A 23,809-nucleotide genomic window follows, 5' to 3' on the forward strand; every position below is an offset into this window, starting at 1 on the left:
AAAAGTGATGTAATAGGGAATTATGCCAAATTAACATTCGGTTTAACATTTATTTGAGTACTTAAAATAAATTTATCGAACGGTAGAATACCCTTACCCCTAGATTCCTTTTCGCCCTAGAGAAAACCATGAATGAATTACAGACTCCTCTCGATTATTGTCCAGGCGTTATCCTCACCACCTTGGGGGTGGGAGGCGCATCCAAATGGATACAATTTGATTTTTTTATATTTTTTTTTTGAGGTATTAAGGCGACCTTGAGTTTAATCAAGAGCAAAGCATCTTGTTCTTAACAACATAGTATTAAAAATTAGATGCAGTGACCTTGGAAAAACTCAAGGTCACCCTGACATCTCAAACACAAAAATTACATTCTATCCATACGATGCGTCCCTTAAAATGCTACATAATTCATTGAAACGTTTCTTGACACAATCAATAGGTGACGAGTTACTTTAGATAGTAGATATTATCGACTCACCCTGTATATGTGTTTGAAGTGACAGAGCGTGCTCCGTACACCGAACGATCCCCGATTTTCCCCGTTGCTCCATTCTCGTCGGTTGCAGATCTTATCCATCGATATTAAAATCGTGCACGATCATCCTCCACACACACACACACACACACACATGCGCGCGCGCGCGCATACGTCAAGGATCGCTCGGCGTACAAAGAGCATTTCTCTTCTACACAGTTAGACATCACTTGTGTGGCAAGGAGTAGCCTCCCTGCTGAAGAGATACAACGACAGAGAATATCAAGAGACGAACAAACTAAAAAAGAAAATTAAAAACAATACAGGAGAAAGAGAACGGAAAAGCGGTTCGCTGGTACGCTAGACAAATATATATATATATGTATATACGCAGAGGACAGAGAAAAAAAAAACTTGGGGAGGGGGGGGCGAGCACACGACGAAATTTGGATGAGAAAAAATATATATATAAACGAAAGTTAGGGGATTGGAGAGTTTCTGAGAGGGCAGCGGCGGCGGGGGTGGTGTATATATAGTGTAACGGACACGCAAAGCTGCCTTTAAATGCTGGTCTCATGCACGAGTTTCGTCAATTCCGGGAGGGCCAGATTATTGGAGCTGAGAAGCGGGGAGTTTCCGGTGTTGTTGCTGTCTCTGGTGTTGCTACTCTGCAGCTGTTGTTGCGTATGGTTTGGGTTGTTGTTGGCGCTATTATTGGTTCTATTGTCATTGGTGGTGTTGTTAATGGTATTGTGATGGTTGTACGGGTTGTTGCCCTGTGTCCCAGACACGGTCAGCAACAACGGCGACGTCGAGCTGTTGTTGGTCCTGTGTGCCTGTTGCTGGTGATAATGATGATTAAGATGATGGTCCAACAATTGTTCCGCTGCGGTGATCCTGTTCGACAATTTCCCCGTCATCGTGTTGTTCGCCGTCTGGCCGGTGTTTGTCGGGTCTTCGTCAATGTACGTGAAGTCGGAGAGTGGTCGTGGCCCGGTGTGGCTGCGTGAGCTGCGCATACTGTGTAAGCTGTGTAAACTATGGACAGAGCGACGCTCCTCCAAATCTTCCAGAGTCGACTTGAACGCTCTGATTACTCGAAGCTGCAAAAACAGGGAAGAGGATTGTCTATCAGGAAGCGAGGAGGCAAGCCAGCGACACACAAGCACGCCATAACTCGAGTATGTGTGTGTGTGTTCGTATATTGTATTATATGTGGGCCTGTATATATATGCGTATGTCGGTTGCTGCTGGCACAACATATATGTATATACAGGCTGAATCAGTAGAGTGAGAAAGGGACACAGACCTGTGAACACGCTCTGATTACCAGTTGTGTACAAGTTTCGAGCAGATTCCCAGGAATAAATGACAAAAATTGTCTAAAATATTGCATAAAACCTGTAGCGATAACTTTAATAACAGGCATTGGACAAATGATTATTCTCTCTCGAAATACTGTCGTCTAACGGTCAGAGGCGTTCAGAGATTAGTTTCACTCCTGCACTCTAACTCGGCCCTGCATATACATATATCTTTTTTCTGTTGCTGGTTATCTGGATGACGGTGATCGATGCACACTGTTCCCGTCGATGGTGTCTGCTACACCCGGTTCTCTTGCGGGATTCTCCGTTTGTTTTCTGTGTGCGTATACGTGTATTCGTTCTCTCTAAATGCACGGTGTTTCCGGGGAGTGCAGATCGGGACCGATTCTCTTCGCCGGACGTTGTTGGACTTGGTTGCATTTCACACGAGTTCAGCACTTACTACTACAAACAGCGGCTGCGTTTCAAGGTCGAGAAGGGGGGGGGTTAAGGGAACGACTAGAGGCGGTTGCTAACTGTAGGCCGTGAAAATGTTTGTTTTTTCGTTTCAGTTTTCTTTACTGTGGCTTAACATGCGCGCGCATCTACCTTACTGTGCGTAGCTACTTGCGCTGTTTGGAGAAGCCGCAGGGATTCGCAAGGTGGCGGGGTTAAACAAACGGGGATTCGAGTCGTTTACACACAGTTCCCTGGACGCACGTCATTGAGCCTGAGAGCTCGGTCCAGAGCCTATTTGACCTCTATCACTAAGAAAGGACATGCAGAGTGTCTTTGAGAATAGAACGTTCATACACCTTAACAGTTTCCTTCGGATCTCGAGGTCAAAACTTGTCAGGATTGATCGTTTCACTCGAGGACACCCTGTATATATAAATACATGTGAGCAGACTTGGGCCCGTTAGAAACGATAACGGGGGACACGGTTCTGTTAACTCTTCTCTTAAGTATCCTCTAAAATTGGATTCCTTAAAAGTGGCACAGAGCCTCGTTAGATGCTCGTCAACGGTCCCCCATATAATAGGGGGTTGGCCCCTATGACCAATTTTGACACCAAAAAGGGTGTTCAAACCGAATGGGTCCAGGACACCTTGCATCACAGGAAATTCAGTTGTTGTTTTTTTGGAGAGCATCAAGGTCCCTCCGGGAGGACGAGTCAGGCGAGGGTGGTTTCGAGGGCTTAGAAACCTAAACCCGTCCTGTCCGATTAGGAATGGTCCGCGCGCGCGACAGTCCTGAACCGAAACACACCGGAGCAGGCTAGTTTTGATGAAGCGCACGCTTGAACCGCGCGTTACCTTGCGTCGACCACGACGAACGTAAATGGGCGAGAGATTACAGAAGGTGTGTGATAAAAAGCTTGAAGTGATGAAATGGGAAGATTGTGTGTGTGACGTTCTGAAAAGAAAGACAGATAGATAGAGAGACAGACAGACTGGAAGAATAGAGAGATAGATAGAGACACAGAGAGCAATTAGTGAGATAATACTTGTAGACACTCGGTGTGTGGTCATGCTATTCAACACAACTTCACCATTGACCAAACCCCGTTCCCCAAAACGGGGACATATCTCAGTCAGTTTTCAACCCCCACATTTTAGATCTAAAAGCTGTTCCTTATGTTATACTCGATACAATCTCAGATCCCTGAAGTCAGGGACTTCCCTCGGTTTCACCCACATTCAAGGGGAAAACTATACAGTACAACTGTCACCTTAAATCGAAGCACCATTTGTTCAGGCTTTCTCACGCGCGTAGCGAAGGCTAGAGAGCAGTCTCTCCCCTTCGATCACCATGGAGGAACCCCCCATAATGCGCGTGTGTCGCCTAGATAGCACCGTGACACGAGCCACACTAGAAGTTTCTGTTCAACGATAAACCCTCAGGGGAGGGGAGTACACACAACAAAACCACTGCAACAAAGTCAAACCCCTTTCTATGCGCCACTCGCGGTTACGAACGATGGCCGTATGTATGTTAGAGAGGTTCGGGCAAACAACACGCGCACACACCACCACCAACAGCAAAATTACGTGCACACACACACGCGCGTACAAACATACACTCGCACATTGAACGACGTGAAAGAGAATTTAGTAAGGGACACACTTCTTTCCAGGCTCTGCTAGGCCTGGTCCCCCAAGGACACCTTCAAAGGTTAGGATATGGGGGCATGAAGCAGGTTGGAAACACGCGCTTACGGACAAGAGCAGCCTCCAGATTCGTCTTTTATAGGGGAGCCATACGCAACAAAAAAAAAAACACAGAAATAAGCGACGCGGTGGCGTAGGTGAAAGAAAGAATTTTCTCGGTGGAGGGGGCTGTGAACACACTCTGGTCAAAATGGACAGACACGAATCACACGGCCGCCACGAAAAAGATGCTTGTTTTTTCGTCTAACCCATCGCATTGTGGTGTCGTTAAAGACAGAACATGGAACGACGCAATGGGACGGAGGATATACACGTAGCACACAATCATGTCAGACAGCTAGACTACTTGAACAAGGAGCGTGGGCGATCGGTACGGTCGCACCGATTGGCCCGCACCCCTTATAAAAAAACAAAGAACACAGTGCTGTGACGAAACATCGGTCACTGCAGCATCCGTGCGACCGATCGTCGTCGTCGTCCTGGTCTGATCGTTGGATAAAATAGGGAAACGAGGTCAAAGGTTCAAATTTTTCTCCTCGTGTTAACACGTTTCACCCCCGTCAGACTATGGTTCCTCATGAGCCATTTTTACAAACAAAATGAAAACTGTTTAAACCAAGATTTGACAAGACTCTCATAATTCTATTACTGCAATTTTCTGACTTGCCTAAATCAAACACAGCCAAAAGCTTCTGTAATTAAAACAGGAATGACAATTAGAGTTTGTTACTTCACGTCACTAGATCATATTTATTTTCCATTGAGAGAGTATAATCTTTTTACCAATTCGATTCAGTCCAGTCTGACAAGCAACACGTGTTAACGAATCTAATGACAGAGAAAGGCTTAAGGGCGTTTGGACAACGAGAAATGTTGCGCGAACAAAAACGCTGAAAACCAGGCTCGACTGCGACGGGGTGGTTTCGAGCGGCACACAATTTACGTACGTCGACGATCCGTCCTGTATTATTGATACATATGCGTACGTACGGCAAAAATGTTGACGATACAACGTATTATTTAACGGCAGGCGATCTACATGAGCTACGTACTTGTTTGTACTCCGACAGGATAAGTGTGGCGGCGGGCAAGACTGCCGCCCCGTTATACCTCAGTCTCCCGAATGGGTTCCGCTGGCTAACAAACCACAAATCATACCATCAGTCTTAATTTCTATTCCTCTCGTTAAACAGCATTACTTTTACAGCTTTGTTGTTTTTGTATTTTAATATTGGCGCTTGCGTCAGTATTTTTGCAAATCCCATACACTGGCTTGTGTGTGTCTGTGCGTATGTGTGTTCTCGTTTCAGTTGGTATGCATACTGTGCTTCCTAAAGCTTTGGGAAGCCTGTTCGAAGAAGCTTTGTGGGTTTGCGTGTTCATGCGAGGCTCCTTTGGGCTGGCTCTGGGAGTCCTGGAGGCTTCCACGGACAAGAATATTCAAAATTGATGATCCCAGAATCTTCATCTGTGCACGATTCAATTGTAAAAGGTCAGATCACAAAATATATTTGTATTCCCGATAACGTAACCTATTCTTGCATACGTGAAAGTAATAATCCAGAACTAGATGAGGCAGAGTCTTGGTAGTCAGTAGAGTCTGAGTCCCTCCATCGACTTCATAATCTAATTAGAGAATTTATGGAGCTATCCAAAAATCTATGGAATCTATCCAAAAATCTTACAGGAATCTCTCCCGATGTGCTTTCTTTTCAAAGACCATTAGCCTCCAGTCCTAATCCAGATGTCCCATCAGCGAGCCTCCAGTGTATATGTGTATGTAAACGTGTGAACTGACTGCCAGTTTTGTATATCCCCGTGTGAAGAGTTTCGCTGAGCTTCAACAATCGTGTACACAACAGACAGACAGACAGACAATTGGACAAACAAACTGTGTGCACATACATCAGCAGACGCACGCACATTGAGAGACACACGATGCATTTTTTGGCGCATACCACAGCATAACATACACGTTAATGGTACACATATACATATATCACAGCAACGGCACACTGCAACGACAAAGAACAGAAAATATATGAGACACAGGAGAAAGAAATCCGCCAACGGGGACACCGTGGGCTTCGTTCCTCTGTTGGATTAGCTGCTGGGGATTGGAGTTGCTTGGATGCAGTTAGAGGTTAGATGTTTTGTGGCTGATTGTTCCACAAAGCTCTCAGAGGCACGAGCGTTTTGGCTTCTGTGTGTGTATATATATATATATGTGTGTGTGTCTGTCGCACAATTAGGAGATTTCCGTCCGCATGCAGAGCTTTCACACGCATAGCACACATACAAGGTACTCTTGTGGGCGGTCGAGGACACGGGGGGAGTTGTTTGTTCGCACAGGTGCATCTCTTGTGAAGTTGAATATACATAACTGACGTCCAGGAGGTTAGCTTCTGCGAGAGAGAAACTGTTCCGTGGCTTTTGAATGGGCATGATACGGCTGGCCTTATTGTATAATATGTATATCTGTCTCTTGGGCATGCTACTCTGTCAACACTGGCAAGCCAATGATCCAGAATAACCTGGTTAGTGTCTGGACGGTACGATGATTACTTCATGACGGATTATATTCGTGTCTCTTCCGTTGCGAATCACCGGTTATGATTAAGAAATGTCCCCGAAAACACTGTTCGCTGAGATATTCATTTCTACTTGATACACACACGCACTATGGTCCAGAGCAGAAATTCGAGGCAACGTGAAAGCAGCGTGACCAGATTCAGGGATTTTGAGGGAAAATGGCGGAATACATTGTCATGGTAGTGGGGCAAAGTAAAGTAATGAAGTCACAACTGTACTTGTCATTACTTTCCCCCACTACCAAGATAGTGCCATGCGCCATTTTTCCTCGTGGAGAAATTTCTTGGCCACGCTGAGTGAGAGGACCCACCGTTGGAAAGTATCTTCAATTCTTCAACCATTTCCAGTGTACAACTGAACACCACCGGCGAAATTTCTGCTCCCCACCACAGTGTTGTATATATTAGTACATAATGTGTACATCCAGTGATAATAAATGTCCGAATGGAAAGGAAAAGGGTGGCCTTGCCGAAGCTTGATGACACCTTGTCAAATGGTATCCTCCCCTGAAACTGAAAGTGACGTGAATGGAAAGCAGAAAGATAGGGTGAAATCAATGGGGGTGGGGGATGGGGGGACGTACTGAACAGTAGATGCACCATAAAATCAACATTTGTTTTGTCACAGAGAAAATAAAAGAGAAAAAAAATATAGGAATAATTGACGGGGTGTACCGAATTAATAATAATAATAAAAGTAATGATAGAAGACTGCGAAAGCGTACCTTGTCGCGTGTGTATGTGTGTCTTCCGGACACATATATACGCATACACATACATATACGCGTACACATACGCGCATGCATTTCACATACACGTGTGTATATATACATATATCTACGTATATACACGTATATATGGGCAACTTGTATATAACGTACATACACACAGATGCACAGACGTGCATGCAACACCTCAGTGTCAACGTAAACGAACGGAAAACGAAAACTGGGAATGAATTTCGGGGATAGGGATGGTGGTTCAAAGGTGATGGGATTTTTTGCATGGCTGAAGTCCAATCGGAGGTACGAAGTAAGTAGAGGGATGTGTTTTAGAATTTTTCTGACAACGCTGGTAGCTTTTCAGAGGGTTTGTATGCCACCCTGATATTAAATACTAATTTAAATGTTTGAATTGATTTTAAATGTTATTGGTGGCATACAAACGCATTATATAACACGTTCAACCCTCGAGTCTTTTCTTTTTTATGCACTTTGTGATAAAGTTATAGTACTGTCTCTGTGTGTTTAACTTCTGTACTTCTTGGTGGCCTTGGAATGCCTGAGGGATAGCTCCCGCAATGCTGCCCAGTCGGCTAGGGGTGGGGCAAATAGTCACTGAGTCACTGTCGTTTGCTTGCGAATGCATATAGGCACACTATTGATTGTCCTTAAATATAACTTGTCACACTGAAAGCAGAACAAGAGCGACTATAAACATTTCGCCTTAGGCTGTGTGGCATATGCTGTATAGTCAGCGAAGAGTAGACGACATACTGAAATCAGTAAGCAAGTTGAACGTGTCACTTACAAAGGAAAAAAGAAAAATAGAACATAGCAATAATACAAAAAAAAAAAAAATTAAAAATAAAAGGAGTACCCCTTGAATTTTCAAGAAATTGAGAAAATTATGCCCTTTCGATACAAACTTGAGGCTAAAAGTTCGCAGCAAAGCATGATGATCAAAAAATTCCAAGTCAAGGGGTTGGATAACACGAGGGAAGGATAAGGTGGAGAAAAATATAGGAAGGGACGGTTAGCCTTTCAATGCCATATCCTCTTCGCTGGGACCAAGCTCCTGGATGAGGTACAGCATCGAAGAAGGACCAATGGAAGGGGTTGGGATGGAGGCAGGTAACACTGGAATATCCAACGACTTCGATATATCTCTCCGCTGTGCGCGAACTGAAGAACCGGCGGAACAGAAAATGAAGCGAGTACAAGCTCTCGCGGCGATTCCCAAGCAAAACTGCGACCAGACGGAACAAAATAGAGAGTGAAACAGGCGAGAGAGATATAACGTTGGAGAGGCAGACAACCACAAGTACAAACTCAGGGCTGGAAACAAAAAAAAAAATTAATGAGAAAAAGAAACAGGTCTGGGTTAGAGAATTAAATCAGAGTGAATGGACAAAGTGAAATCAAGAGTACGTCAAACTGAAAAGCAAAACGGTGAGAAAGAAAGAAAAAAAATGTAACAGAGAGGACAAACCAAAAGTGTATGGTGAGAGGCAAACTGGTTAATGGAAAACCAAACGTATAGACAGACAGATAGATATATATATATATATATATAAAAAAAAAAGATTCAAGAATTAATATTTAAGAACGGTCAAACAGTGCGGAGATTGGACTTGCGGACTAACCATATAGTAATCCTGAGAGGGGGATCTGCCTGTCACAGATACATTCTGCACCAGAGTTCTATTGCTCGTCTGAAAGTAGGTTACACATTCAATTTACATAAAATTAGCTTAACCGAGTCGGTGGATTAATTACGTTGTTTCTTTTTGTATGGTTTTGGTTTTGTTTGTTTGTTTCGTACTTAAAGATAATCGATCGCAGAGATTGCACAACAATCGGTGATGGTTGATCAGTAGTGTCTGGTTTCGTGATCGTATTTTCTCTTTTTTTCCCCACGGTTGTTCTTATAGATCAAGAAATAGCGTTCACGAGTAGTAAGAAGAAAGGAAATAAGAGAGAAAGCGAAGTGTAAATAGTCAACAGAATAAAGAATGTGGAGATGGCTATATACACAGTGTCCCAAAATTGCTTCGACTCCCGGAAACGAGGGGTTCCCGGGGTGATTTGAAACAATTTTTTTCTCAGCGAAAATGTTGGGGTTTTTCATTAATATCTCGTTAACGAAGCCTCGGAGAACATTTTCGCCGAGGAAAAAGTTGTTTCAAATCACCCCAAAGACCCCTCATTTCCGGGAGACGAAGTTATTTTGAGACACCCTGTATATATATATACAGGGTGAATTGCTCGCTGTTGGAGTTGAGAGGTAAGTCGCCTGTTTTGTCATTTAACAATCGCTAGCTACACTGTTTGTTACACACACAGGCTGCTCAGGGCAATTAAACGACAAAACAAGTAAAGGCTTGCTTCTCGACCCTAGCAAAGAGCGATTCACCCTGTATATAGATCATTTTGGTGAATTTTCGTCGCAATATTTTCCAGTTTTTCTTCCTGTCAGAATATCATTCACTTTCGACCGTGCGACCGTTCCACATTACGATTTCACGAGATAATTATACCGTTTTTTTGTTCATTTTATTCACGAAGGAGGATGTGGTCGTCGCACGGCCAAAGGTGTGTATATGTATCCTCGATAGATCAATGATCGATCGCCTCGCGACAGTGTAAATCGAATAATATCGACACCGTCACGAGTCGCGGGTTTTGGTCAAGTTTTATGCGCTAGCTTCATCAGGCTTAACCCGTTCCCTCGAAAGAAAAGAACGGAAAAAAAACAGTGAACAAAAAATATTACACGGGGCCTCGTCGATGAGGAAGGGCTCTGCTTGTGTGTTTTTCCATTCCGACTCTCGCTCGAGCATCGATTCCTAAGTCGTCCTCGTTCCATATCTAGACTCGATTAATGATCATTATGCAGACTGTTCGGATAAATAGAAAAAAAAAGTGGGATAAAACTTCCCTTCGAAAAGCTTTCTTCTTCAGATTATCAAACCAGAAGATTCCCCGCCTGAGCATTGCTCGATATTACTACTTAATGTATACATGAACTGTTAAGTAGAGTCAGACGTCAATGGTCAGACACGGACACAATCTACAATAATGTCTCGATGTGTGCGACGTACCCAGATCCGCTTCGGGGCATTCATGGCCAGTTGAAAACGTTTGCAACCCCTATAAATTTGTTTTTTTACCCGAATCCTAGCCACTGCTTAGTTTCCGTTTACTCTGTTTCGATTGCTTCCAGAGGGGGATCCCCCTAGTGGAGTGAATAACGTCATTCCCCGTGTCGCATTCATCGAGGGATAATTGTAGCTTGATTTCCTGAGAAACAAGGCTTCGCAAAAGGGAACGTTTTATACCACATTTTAGATTTATCCTCTTCGTCGTGGACAGAAGTCTATCTAAATGTGGTACCAACCGGGAATTATTTTTTCACGGTCAGACAATCCTAACGATTGATTAACATACACAGGAGTCTTTAGTAACCAGTTGGTTCTCTCAGCAACTGCCAGGTGCATCCTAATCCATTAGAATCCATCGAGGGGATGGTCCTGAAGGTTCTGATTACAAGGTAAGTTAAGCCACGAGGACCGAGTGGTCTCGTTGGCCAAGGGAAGAGAGTGACTCAAACGTAGGGTAGAGATGTGGATCGAGGACTGCGTGGACCACTGCTAACATGGTACTATAAACCGACGACTAGCCGTCTAGAGGGCCTAGATCAAGCGCAAGCTCGAGAGCTGGTCTACCGTTAGCTTCCTCTAAGCCCTACGAACCTTGCCTGTCCCTGAAACTGCTGGCTTGAAACAGTGATTCTTACTCATCATTCGATAAAAAAACAACGAGGAGTCCAATAATTGAACGGTTAATGCGACACACGGTTGGTTCCAGGGACGGGCAAAGATCAATTAACCGCGGTCGATCGCCGATTCAATTAAGGCCACCGACCTGGATTTCCGCTGCGTCCCCAATTAACCTCTTCGAACTGTCACATATCAAACTGGGGACATAATTTTCGATCGATGGAGAAGCCAGGGGAGATCTTAACGATAAACGTGGAACACTTAGGTTCCCCTAGAACGGATACCACAGGTGACAAATCAACGAGGAAGAGATTCCAAGATTCTGGAAGAAGATCGAAATTCCATTGGGCAGTGAATGCAGATAATCCTTTACGAGTTCCAGTAAAAATGACATTTTCTATTGAAGTACAGTAATGCTTCGATAACTGATTCCCTATCGAATCTTCACTGGTGTATCTATGAAACATCCTATGAGAGGTTTATTACGCTATGTACTACTATCGAGGCATTACTGTTATAATGAATCCCTGGTTCGTAAAGGACTAGAATCAAGTACAGACACTGTTCTTGAAACTGAGAGAGTGGAGGGTACTCGAAGGCACCCAGAATCAAGTTTGGTCCGCCTGATCATTGGGAACCACTGGTTCCTGAGACTCAGAATAATTCAGAGGAAGATCCGAAGACGATCAGAACATGGCTCTCCATCGAGAATTCGAGACACGGTTTCACTGGGCTGTCGAGAGACTTTCTTTCTTTGCCTGTGTGTGTCGGTGGCTAACACGGGATTCGATTCGTTCGCGTACTGGGCGCACGCGCGAGGGTAAACACGTGGTTGGAGAACTCAACTGAAAATGCAAACCAAGGTAAACAACGGCACGAACGTATAAACGAGTAAAAACGGAAACGAAAGGAGAACAATGAAACATATGGGAACAAAGTATACGTATATAATATACTTCTCAACCGATTGGTTGTGCAGGGTGCACGTGGATAATACAATATTCTGACTCTTTTGACTCAGTGTCAGCCATAGATTCGGCCAATCATAAAGTCTGATCTGGAATACCTGTGACTGGGCTGGACCATCTTCCTCGTCACTTGCCCAGAACTTCTATTTCTCAGGGGTGCCATTCAGGACACCAGAATGACAATCAGACAAAAATTAACCGAATGGTCCAATTTCACTTCGAAACAACTACAAAGAGTTCCCGTTACAATCCTGGATCAGTGGTTGCCAGGAGTAGCGCCTCCAAACCATGAACCTGACGAAACTTTTTGTCTGTCTACGCGTGACAAGACCCCCGAGAGATCTCTACAAAATTTCACCAAGCTCATGGTTTGGAGGAGCTTCTCCTGGCACAACTGGGTATTGGTGCTCCTGAAGTTACCAAGTACACACTCCAAACCATGAACCTGACGAAACTTTTTGTCTGTCTACGCGTGACAAGACCCCCAGAGATCTCTACAAAATTTCACAAAGTTCATGGTTTGGAGGAGCTTCTCCTGGCACAACTGGGTATTGGTGCTCCTGAAGTTACCAAGTACACCCTGCACAGACAATCACGGTTCAAAAAACGAGAACAATACTCTGTTTTGGTTCCGATATGAGAGATGGTATATCTCGGACATATGTACGTTGTAACACACAATCAACGGTGGTGTGTGTGTGTATATATATATATACAGGTGGTTGAAAGAACGCTGAACGCAGCCGTGGAACACAGTGGTGCGGCGTTTCTCACAGCCCCTGAAGAGAGCAACGGTGGCGGCGCGGCCAAGGCTCTCGCCAAACCAAAATATGATGTTGGAACATCGCGCGGCTCTGTCTATTATTATGTTTTTTTTTTTGCTCTGATTATTATCACACACCGTCTCCTTCTCTGATCGTGTTCTCTAGGTATTTTTTTTTTTTTTTTGTTTTTCGGTTAATCATATTTTACTCGTTAATTTGATCCCGAAGGGTCGGGGTTCGTGGGGGGAGACCCGAGGAGAACACGCTGTCTTCCGAGTTGATGGCATGAGAGTGAGAGATAGGGATAGTTACCTGTGTCTGTAGTCGTGTTAGACCACGGAGCCATAGAATTTGTCCTTTGCGCGGCTTTTTATCCGAGTCAGGGTCGAATTTCTCATCTCCGAGATTGATCGCACCGATATCATCCGGCTGGCCGCGGCCCCATCTGTTTTTAAAAAACATGAAACCAATTCTTCATCACTCGATCCCTGTTACACATATTGGGTCTATAATCAAAGTAGATTTTTTTTTTGTTTCCTATTTACTTTAGAGGCTTTTGTTTTTGTTTTTTTGTTTGTTCTTTTGACGCCGTTGGATATCGTCAAAAAAGCTCTCGCTGAGCCGGCTCCTCGACGCACTGCACCCCGATTACGTTTTTTTTATTTATTCGGTTTTTATTTATCTGTTAGTACTTTTTGTTTTGGATCGACGTTTAACACGTTTCCCCTCGCTCCTTAGCTTGGACACCTAACGACCACGCTCTCTTTTGTACATGGTGTCGACGACGACGATGCAGGGCATATTTATAATCGATCTTTGATTTTTCTGTCTGTGCTTTATTTTTTTTTTTTTTTTTTTTTTTTTTTTTTTTTTTTACGGCGAGAATTCGATCGACGGCGGCGGCGCAACGGTGATCGGAAGTGGCCGAGAAAGGAAAGCAGACGGACAAAGAGATATGTATGCACAGGCTGTTTCAGCGGCGAGGATGATAATTCACGAAGTATCGTCGAGGCAAGTCTCCCCCCAGGTCTTCTGTCTCGTGGGGTCCCAGAAAATGACAAGTAACGAGGTAACACTGCACTTTGAAAGAAAAATGTACAACAACCAACTCGTATCGAGAATGAAAACTGTCGGAGTACTACTGTGCTTTGAAAAAAACAAATATGCAACAACCGACTCATATCGAGAATTACAAGTAACGGGGTACTACTGTACTTTGAAAAAAAAAAAAAAAAAAAATGTACAACCGACTCGTACTGAGGTAACACTGTATTTAGAAGAAATAACCGACTCGTATCGAGAATGACAAGTAACGGGGTACTACTGTACTTTGGAAAAGAAAAATGTACAACAACCGTCCAGAACAGTGAGTCTAAAGTATTGGACACCCGCCTTCGAAACAGCCGGTACACGATATACACACATATACAAGAAAAGAATGTTTTGCGGCGTGTAAAGAATGAGCCAACGAACGAGGGGGATGCGATGAGGTGCAATGCGGGCAGAGTGAGCGATAAATGCGTTTCTGCTGATGAAACGGAAACGAATGACACTTGTAAAAAAAGCGTGTATGTGTGTGTGTGTACACGTGTGATACGTATTTCTGTGTGTGTGTGCGTATGTATATTCAAGGTGTTCCAGTGAACGTGACCATCCAAAGTGTAGTATCTCTGTCAATGACCATAAATTCAAAAAATATTATTGTAGAGAGATTTTCTGTCAACTACAATATATCGTACACCATACAACTTGTTCCCCAATTATTGTCTTGTGTCATGAAAAACAAAGAAGACACACTATGGATGGTCCTATTAGCTGATAACACCTTAGTGTGTCCTGTAATAGTGGAGATGATGAGATACTTTTGTACTTGGGTAAGAAGGGCGACAGCGATGAGAAGGAACGTAAAATCAACCAACAGAACCGGAAACAACAAATGAACATGAAGAAGAAACGAGGGAATGTTGGGTGGACTGTACGAACCCAAGAAGGATCAGGGAACAGAATGTACGCGCGTTTCGGAGAGGGTAACGACAAACGGGGGACCGGTTTCTGATCTCCAATTCTTTCCTTCTTCTCTGGACAGGGTTCATATATGTATCAACGTTTTCATTCCTGTGATCATTGGACGCGTCCGCGACTCGTTTCCGTTATCTCCCCAGAGATATGTATTATTAATATATATATACCATATATCCGAGTTTGTTAGTCGGGCCAGGCGATGCGGCGTGATCTCCTTCCCTTGCCTGTCGGGCGGGGCAGGCACGTGGTTAGTAAAAAAGCTCAAGGGGACACCGCGGCTACGTTTTTTTTTTTTTTTTTTGCACTATTCACGGTCCTACAACGACGACAAAAGTGGCTCGTGAAGCTCGAACGAAAGCGTATGCAGAAGATTAAAACAAGAGGCGAGAGAACCCCACACGCCCCGTGCGTGTCACTGTGTACGTGTATGTGTGTGTCCTCTCTCTCTCTTAGTGTCCCATTTACACACTGCAGAGAGAGAAATTCTGAGGACGAGAGCACAGAAGCTAACTCTGCCACCGCTAGCCCAGAGTGTGTATGTATGTATGTATGTGTTGTGTTAAATAATCATGTGTATACGTTAGCAGCAGATCTGATTGATTAGTGGCGCTCGACGCGAGAGCAGCGAGTTTTCATTAGTCCATTCTCTTGCGAGATGGTATTTGTGGCTACCCAAAGCGGACAGAGATAGACAGAAATAGAGAGAGAAAGACAGAGAGAAATAGATGCAGAGGGAAACCGGTTCAGAAGGAGAATGTAGTACTTCTTTTGGCTCCGTGTGTACATGTATGTATGATGGACGAATTTTTGGGACGGGGAGGACGGTTGAAAACAAGAAAATGTAACCCAGGGGATGGTGGAGACAGAGGGTAGCAGATAAGAAATACAGAGACAAAGAACAGAGAAACACAGAGAAAGAAAGATAGAAAGAAAGAAAGACGGTTAAGTATATAGCATCAGCGATAGATGTGATTACAGAGACAAGTGCTAAGCGCAAATACCACTTGGTAATGTCATTTCGTTTTTCTCGTTTGCACCGTTTGTCGCAAAACCGAGATAGATCCGCAGACAGTGATCTATTTTATGGGCCACTGAGAGTCACCCCTTGCACCAGAATCGAACGACACGAGTCTGTGTGTGAATATCGTCGGGGTCGCCGTTCGTTCTGTCTCGTTATACAAGCAAACAAGTACGTAGAGACAGAGGGGTTGTTGTATAGTGCATGCAACACGGCTAAGTCGACTATCCGCTTGGTCCCGCGGTTCTTAAGACAGACTATACACATGTGTGTGTGTGTGTGTGTGTGTGCTTCGGTGTCCAAAAATGTGGTTGGGATCAACAGGGTGTTCCGCGTGAACCTGGAAATTTCACGAGATTTTTTATTTATCTATTGTCCGTTCGACGGAACGAGTCAGTAAACATAACCAAAACATTTTCGTGTGCTAAATGGTGTCATCACCTCCATTTGTTTATAGTTACTGACACAACTCGTCGAATGAGGTATAGAATAGAATCTTGCTCTCTGGAAAAATTGAAAATATACACATGAACACAAGTCTTTCTTCCCAGTCATTTGCAGCACTCAATAAAACTGTAATTATACATGAACACCCTGTGCACCTAGAATCTACAACGTAATTTCTCGCCTTATCGTTCCTTTAAAGAGAACTAAGCTTTAAAAAAAAATAAACTATTTCAACAAGACGCGTCATTAGATCAACAAAATCTCCACTTCGGACACCGAGGCACTTTCCAGTCCATCCACACAGCCAATGGAAGATCCAAGATCCGTTTCCAGGGTACTTGGAGATTCCAGGCATGTTGGGCCAATGGTATATATGGTATAATTATCAAGAAAGGTTGAGGGGGGAGCGAGGGAAGAGTCGAGCATCATTCTGTCGCGACTATATAGGCGTCCAATTCGTTCACGACTGGGCCGAATCGGATTGCTAGGGCGTCTAAAGGAGCATGCTACGTAAAAGCTAAGAGTAAAGGAATACGGGGGGGGGGGAGAAACACGAAAAAGCATTAGATATACAGAAGGGACTCGGTTCAAAAGCGAGATAGATAGAGATATATAATAACATAAACGAACGGAAGCACTACACGCTATCACAGCTACTATAGTTATAATAATATGACTTCTTTCCACGATGCATGCCTCCCTTCTATGATACACCTTCCACACGATATACCGAGTACACGTGATACTTATCTTCTGTTTTCGTTCGGTATATTCGCACCGGGGTTCGAAATTCGGGGATCGTTCTCACAACGCTGGTGGTGGTGGTGGTCACCACAACACGCTTGGCTGCGCTCTTCCCCCCTCCCCCAAAGACGACTTTTACTCGGCGTAACTGTGGGGCCCGTTGCTCGTGTAACGAGTTATCGATCACGATGTGTCGATATCGTGCACGGAACTACTGATATATGTATGTATATTCTCTTACACGAGCAACGACCTTCATGTTTACAATAAACAGAGATCGACACAGAGATCAATCGTGCTTAGTGGATACAGCGAGGGACAACAAAGTGTTCTTCCATTTTCTGCCGTTGCAGACAATATAATCGTACATTGCGTGACGTGATCGTATACATGTATACAATACACATTTCACATAAAGGTAAGTTTTGAACGTGTACACTTAATAATAAAGAGGATTCACTGTTATCCTTCACTGTAGATCAGTTTCCAAGTGTATCGATATATATATATGTGTGTATATATATATATGTACACGTTGGTAAGTAATTAATTCAGAGGGTTCATGCAAAAGGCGGCTCTATGGTCGTGTACCACACAGAAAGGGTCTCATTGGAAAGTCCGATAATAAAATCTACCGATTCGAACCGAAACGATTAATTTGGAGAGCGGGGTGGAGGGGTGGGTGGGATGTTAGTTACCAACGGTTTACGGAAAAAATAAAGCAAAAAAAAAAAATGAACAGGGTGCGTCGGCGGCAACGTTTGTCGAGAAAGCTCGTGATCATCCATTTTCCATTTGCGCGCATGGCGTTCCTGTCACACGCGCCCGCGGAAAGCAAGAAAAATCCAACTTTCTAAATATGCGCGGCGCACAATGGTTTACGCTCTTTCTATTTCAGCTCCAACACATTTCCAGCATCCGGGGGAAACTCAAAACGACACAGACGAGAGAAAGACAAAAAAAAATGGAAAGAAATCACGTAGAAAGAAAGAAAATAAAAGATAGATCATACACAGGGTGGCCTCAACAGCAAAAACTGTATTCCTATAAAATCATCACCGGCTATATTATTGTAACTACCTCCGTCGAAATATATATATATATATATATATATAGTCATGATTTTATATCGTACGGAAGGTGATCTTTGAAGATCAGACAGAAATATAAAAGAGGACACCCTATGTAAATATACCAGATATGGAGCTCGTACAAACGTAAATATCGAAAAGATACTAAACAATATTACCGAACAGAAGTATCTCTCATCATCTATAGACACAACTAGAGATATTTTCATATAGTTTTTTTTTGTTGTTGTTGGTATATGTGAATGTATCACTTACGAAAGGATTTTAGGAATCTTGCGCGTAGGAATAGTCGTAACTACTTGGCCCCACAATAGAGTGCCGAATCCGAAGAACAGGCACCACATCCATTGTTCTAATGTGAGAGCTTTCGTGCTGAACGCCATTTTACCATACTGTATGATAACTACCTAGAAAAGAGACATACGGGTCCGTTAACAGAGACAAGGTACAGTAGAATCGTTTCGCAGTCACCGTAATTGTCAAGGACGTTGGGTCCTCGATAGCTTGAGGTTTTTCATTTCCATCATGGCTGCGGGTACCACTCGGTCTCCCCTTCGTTCGGTCAACCTATCTGCGTGCGATCGAATTATAAATCGACGATCGTCACTAATCTTCCTACACAGCATCGTTCTCTCTATTTAGAAATACCTTTGTCAACTTATACATATGAGAACAGAGGACATATATATGTGTTAATCCGTCGCGAAATGCAATATTTAACGTCAAAGACAGGGTCCAATACACGAATAAATTGAAAATTTTGATTGAATCACACGCCACCTTTCAATTAACGCACTTTTACGGCGGTGGTTTCTATCGAACCCCATCTTCCACGTTTCGTAGACGTTCGTGTACGTAAACTGGAGAAAAGAAAAATGATACACACACACAAAGTTCTCTACCAGAGACAGATAATACACACACAAAAGTTCTTAGGGCTACCAGATAGAGATTTCATGTTATGTCAGGAATATTTTTTCACCGGGTTATTTACCTGCGACAGACACGTGCCGATCCAGATAGAATAAAAGATGGGGTTGGTGAATATTCCTTGGAAGACATTACGCTGACCGTGGATTTTCCTGGCGTTGAATTCGTTGAACAGAGTCATCATGACGAACGTGTTGAAGATGACGGTGAAGTGTTGCGTTGGACCTCCGCCAGCCTGCGCCACCCCTCGGCCTGTTTCGATGTCGAGCATCTTATCACCTATCGATCAGAAAAAGTCCCTGGTCAAACGGACGAATCGCGTTTACGAGGTGTTCTTCTAGCCCCCATGGTCATCTCTCAAGATGCCAAAGAAAAATATACAGAAATCGTTGCAAATAACCGAACCACCATTAAAGTAGAGATCCAAGAAACCTAAAATCGGACCAAAATACCGCAAGGGCACAAACTCAGCGCTCTGAACCTATTCAAATTTCGTCTTCGGACCGAAAAAGATGACTCACGGGTACACAGTGAAGATTAAATGAGAAGTGACAATCACCAACGAAAAGAAGCATAAAAATAACGGTCAACTGATAGACAGCCTGGCCAAGGATGTTCTTCATCATTGTCCTGGAGATGAGCGGTTTCGTGCGACCGTAAGGTCTGCGTAGCAGCAGATCAGGCGTAGGCATCTCGGTGGCCAGAGCGAGGGACGCTAACGTGTCCATGATCAGGTTCACCCACAACATCTGGACCGCTTTCAACGGCGAATCCTGCACGGCACACGCGCCGATAAAAGCGACTATAACAGCGACGACATTCACGGTCAGCTGAAACTGCAAGAACTTCGCTATACTATCGTAGACGTTCCGACCCCACATAACCGCCTTCACTATCGACGAGAAATTATCGTCCGTTAGTATGATATCGGAAGCCTCCTTGGCGACATCGGTACCGGCGATCCCCATCGCGAAACCAACGTCCGCCTTCTTCAATGCAGGGCCGTCGTTGGTACCGTCGCCGGTCACGGCGACAACCTCACGGCTGGTGGTCGCTTTACTGTCGATTATCCCTTTGACCAGGGTGTACTTGTCGGTGGGCGATGATCTGGCTAGCACCCTCAGCTTCGGCCACACTTTGTCCAACAGATGTTGCTGGACCTCGCCGTGGCTGTCACGAAACGGTGTTTATATTGTCGCCGGTCACCATACGCACGGTGATCCCAGCCTTCTGACACTTTCGTATCGCGTCGGGCACCTCCGGACGCACCGGATCCTCGATACCGACGATGCACAAACACGTCAGATTGTTCACTATGTTCTCCTCGTCGTCCCAATTCGGCTCGTTGTCGATGTGAACCTGATTGATCTCTGCCTTGCCAGGAACGAAGTCGCGATAAGCAATGGAGATCGTACGAAGCCCGTCGCACGCCATCGGCTCGATCACGTTCTTTACCAGACGGTCTTGCATCTCTTTGGTAAATTTCTCCAAATGACCTTCGCGACCATATATAAAGGCACATCTGAAAAACACCGGAAAAACACCGTCACTGCCATTTGTCTGACGACCTGTTACGTTGCACATGCAGATAATGTATCGCCCATCACTAGTCTATACCCAATTATAGATGGTGAATCAAGCGACACATGCAAAAGTTATTAAAAAAATTGATAAGATCTACAGAATCATCACAAAGGGTCAAAAGAAATCTTCTAAGCCCGTGATTAAAAATATAAAGAGGTGGTCTAATATCAAATATTTTCGTTAGTCGCGTGATTCACCCAAGTCGAGACCGTGGTAAACAAAGTGTTTCGTACTTCTTCATGATGATCTCGGAAGCGCCCTTGGTGAAGAGCCTGAAACCACCGCCCTTTCTCGGTATCACGGTGGACATGCTCTTCCTAACGCTATTGAACGTGTATACCCGCGTGAAGGTTTCCTCAGGCTGATCGTCCCTTATCGTTTGATAGTTCATGCCCAGGGCCACTACGAATCCAAGTAAGGCACATTCGGTTTTGTTGCCGACCTGAAGCGACAATTCGTGGTCTTGCGTGGGCATTATTCTGGATGTGTACGCCGAGTTCACGGATATCGCCTGAATGATCAGATTCCCAATGTGATTCGGGAGATCCGAGAACTTTGGCAGCGTCTTGCTCAGGGTCTCGCATATGTACGACTGCACGACGGTCATCCGATTGGTTGTCAGTGTGCCGGTCTTGTCCGAACAGATCGCAGTCGCGTTGCCCATCGTTTCGCACGCGTCCAAGTGACGTACCAGGTTGTTGTCTTTCATCATTTTCTACGCAAAAACGACAGCCGTGAGAAACATCTTGTCCCCATTATACACACTAGGGCACATCTTAACAGAACGTTCACTACCAACATATTATAGTTTACAATCTTAATACAGTATGAAAAAGAACAGAATAATAGAAAGTACACGAATATTGTAGAAAATATTCTGGTTTTGTCCAATAAGGTATTCCTAACCTAGGAATTAAAGCGTCACACGCGATACCTGGTAGCGAACGTGTCGATTTCAATTCTATACACACGCACACACACATATATTTTTTTTTTGTTATTTTAAAGGCGATATACACCTTAACTGAATAAGCGAGAGACAGGGTGACTGCCAGAGGAAGACCTTCGGGAACGGCGACCACCAGTACCGTCACACCGATGATCAAATGCCGCACCAGATCACCGGCGTACGTGTTCTTCCAAGGTTTCCCCTCGATAACGAACGTCGTTACGCAGAACTGAATGACTAGAATGACAACGGTAAGCACTGCTATGGTCGAGCCGGCGTAACCGATTTGTATGGCGAGTTTAGTTAGCTTGGCCTGTAGAACGCTCTTCTCTTTCTTCCCTTCGCCGCTGGTAGCGGCCGGGGGCGGCTGATGATTCTCCCCGGACTCGTGTTTCCCGCCGCTGCTTACGTGGCTGTTTCCGGTTATTTCACCAGCTTCGTCACCTTTTGGTTTGCAACACACAAAACGCTCTGAGTTCTCCTTGGACACGCGTCACTCCTTCGGAGCTCGATGCCCGCTCTTTTTATTAATTGAATATATACTCTTCTTAACACATTCGAACGACAGACGTTAAATTGAATTGAAGGACTATTCCCCAGAAACCGACAATGTTTTTGTAAATATAATATTTAGACTGCAGATTTTTTATGCAAAATAACACTTTCTAAAGGCTGGAGCAAACGTAGAAATTTATTTTTCCTCTTGAGTATCTTATCGAGTTCAGAATAAAATAGAAAGCTTGTTAGATCCGATAAAATGTTCACCTTTTATTAGTCCTGGAGGCTATAAATGTCATCGGATAAGTGAGTTATTGCATGGTCATCGGTCGCGAATATGTCACGAACAGTTACAATTGTTCATGTTTAGAGTTTGAAGATTAGATGAATCGTACATTAAAAGATTAGACGTATCGTAGGAATCGAGCAGTAATCGAACTCCTCGAAACACTTAACAACTGTATTGTACACACTTACACCTTCTAATCTGTACCGAAATAAACTAGTGTGGCTAGTATAAGCAAAACAGTAGTATTTGTAGAAGAAAAGCAAGAAGTATTGTAAACGGTGCTATAAGCGAAAGGATAATAATCGGGTGGGGTGTGACTTGAGATACACAAACGATTTACATACGGGTTAAGAGCACAGACGTGTAAAGAAAATCAAAGGATGTAACAAAGAAAAAAAGACCACTTGGTGGTGGTAGTGGTTGCAGTGCGGTGAAAGCTATACAGAATTCATAATGGCCGCTAAGTGTACCAAATGCAGAAACCATTACCGTTGAAGCATTCAGAAATGTGGTAGAAGAAGGTACAGAGAAGCACGGACGAGACAATATTCCATCTACTTGTACAGATATGTTCTGTTCAATGGAAGATCGGTAAACAAAAGTGACATAATAGATTGATTCGATAAACAGAACACAATTTTCTCTTCTGAAAAAAGAATAGAGGCAAAACATACCATACAGTGTGCAGTAACAAAAAAGACAAAAAAAAAAACAAAAATTGGAGTGGAAAGTCCAAGATATACAAATTAAACAGTGTCCCTCTTATCTTAAGAAATTCTTACAAATTCTTTTAGTAGCGCGTTTTGGTAACTCACTTGAAAGTGAAGAGAAAAACAAAAATTATAAAAAGAAAAAAAATCAAAAGAAAAAAAGAATTAAGTACGCGGGCGTGCTCATTGAATGTACAAGTACACGCTTAACACCGAGAAATGATGGACAGTAATAATTGATGATAGTACTTTATTCACCTGTTAATGACTTCTTCTTCCGCTGCTTCTTAGCCTCTAGATAAAAAAACGCATGCAAAACAAAATCGATTAGCAAATCTATCTAAAAATGTAATATGCCAGGAGTAAGTTACGCCATATTTGTAATTTAATATACTGTCGTAAGAAATATCTCAAGGCTGAATTCTTGTATCAGGTCTACTGGGGACTTAGCTTAAGTCTAGAGTGGACAACCCAGAAGGTTCTGACTCTGGCCGTGCGGACAGCAACGTTATAAATCATTTTCTCCGAACGGCAGGTTCAGTGACCAAACTAAAGGGCCTTCCAGGTTGTGCGACAACAACTGACGTACACAACAACGTAAATCACAAAGAAAAGCATTCCTAAAAAATGTTTTGTCTAATTCATCCTTTATAGTATAACAAGGTCGATTCCCACTACATACTCGACTCAAAGGTTGGATATTCTACAACAACAATTTCTATTTGGTGTCTGCTTCTTTTTGATCACTGG

At 43.7% G+C, this 23,809-nt stretch overlaps 1 protein-coding gene across 1 annotated transcript in view; it reads right to left on the reverse strand.

The window, feature by feature from the left end:
- Positions 1-900: 900 nt before the first annotated feature.
- Positions 901-23,809, reverse strand: part of LOC107189505 (plasma membrane calcium-transporting ATPase 2) — a 51,882-nt gene continuing 28,973 nt past the window's right edge. The window contains 9 exon segments of the mRNA XM_015578046.1: positions 901-1,581; positions 13,090-13,222; positions 18,355-18,506; positions 19,094-19,308; positions 19,589-20,208; positions 20,210-20,551; positions 20,847-21,328; positions 21,633-22,006; positions 23,318-23,353. Of these exon segments, the coding sequence (XP_015433532.1) occupies positions 1,039-1,581; positions 13,090-13,222; positions 18,355-18,506; positions 19,094-19,308; positions 19,589-20,208; positions 20,210-20,551; positions 20,847-21,328; positions 21,633-22,006; positions 23,318-23,353 (2,897 nt within the window). The 3' untranslated portion in view covers positions 901-1,038.

This window comes from Dufourea novaeangliae, unplaced genomic scaffold (genome assembly GCF_001272555.1).
Source record: "Dufourea novaeangliae isolate 0120121106 unplaced genomic scaffold, ASM127255v1 scaffold163, whole genome shotgun sequence".
Lineage (NCBI taxonomy): Eukaryota > Metazoa > Arthropoda > Insecta > Hymenoptera > Halictidae > Dufourea > Dufourea novaeangliae.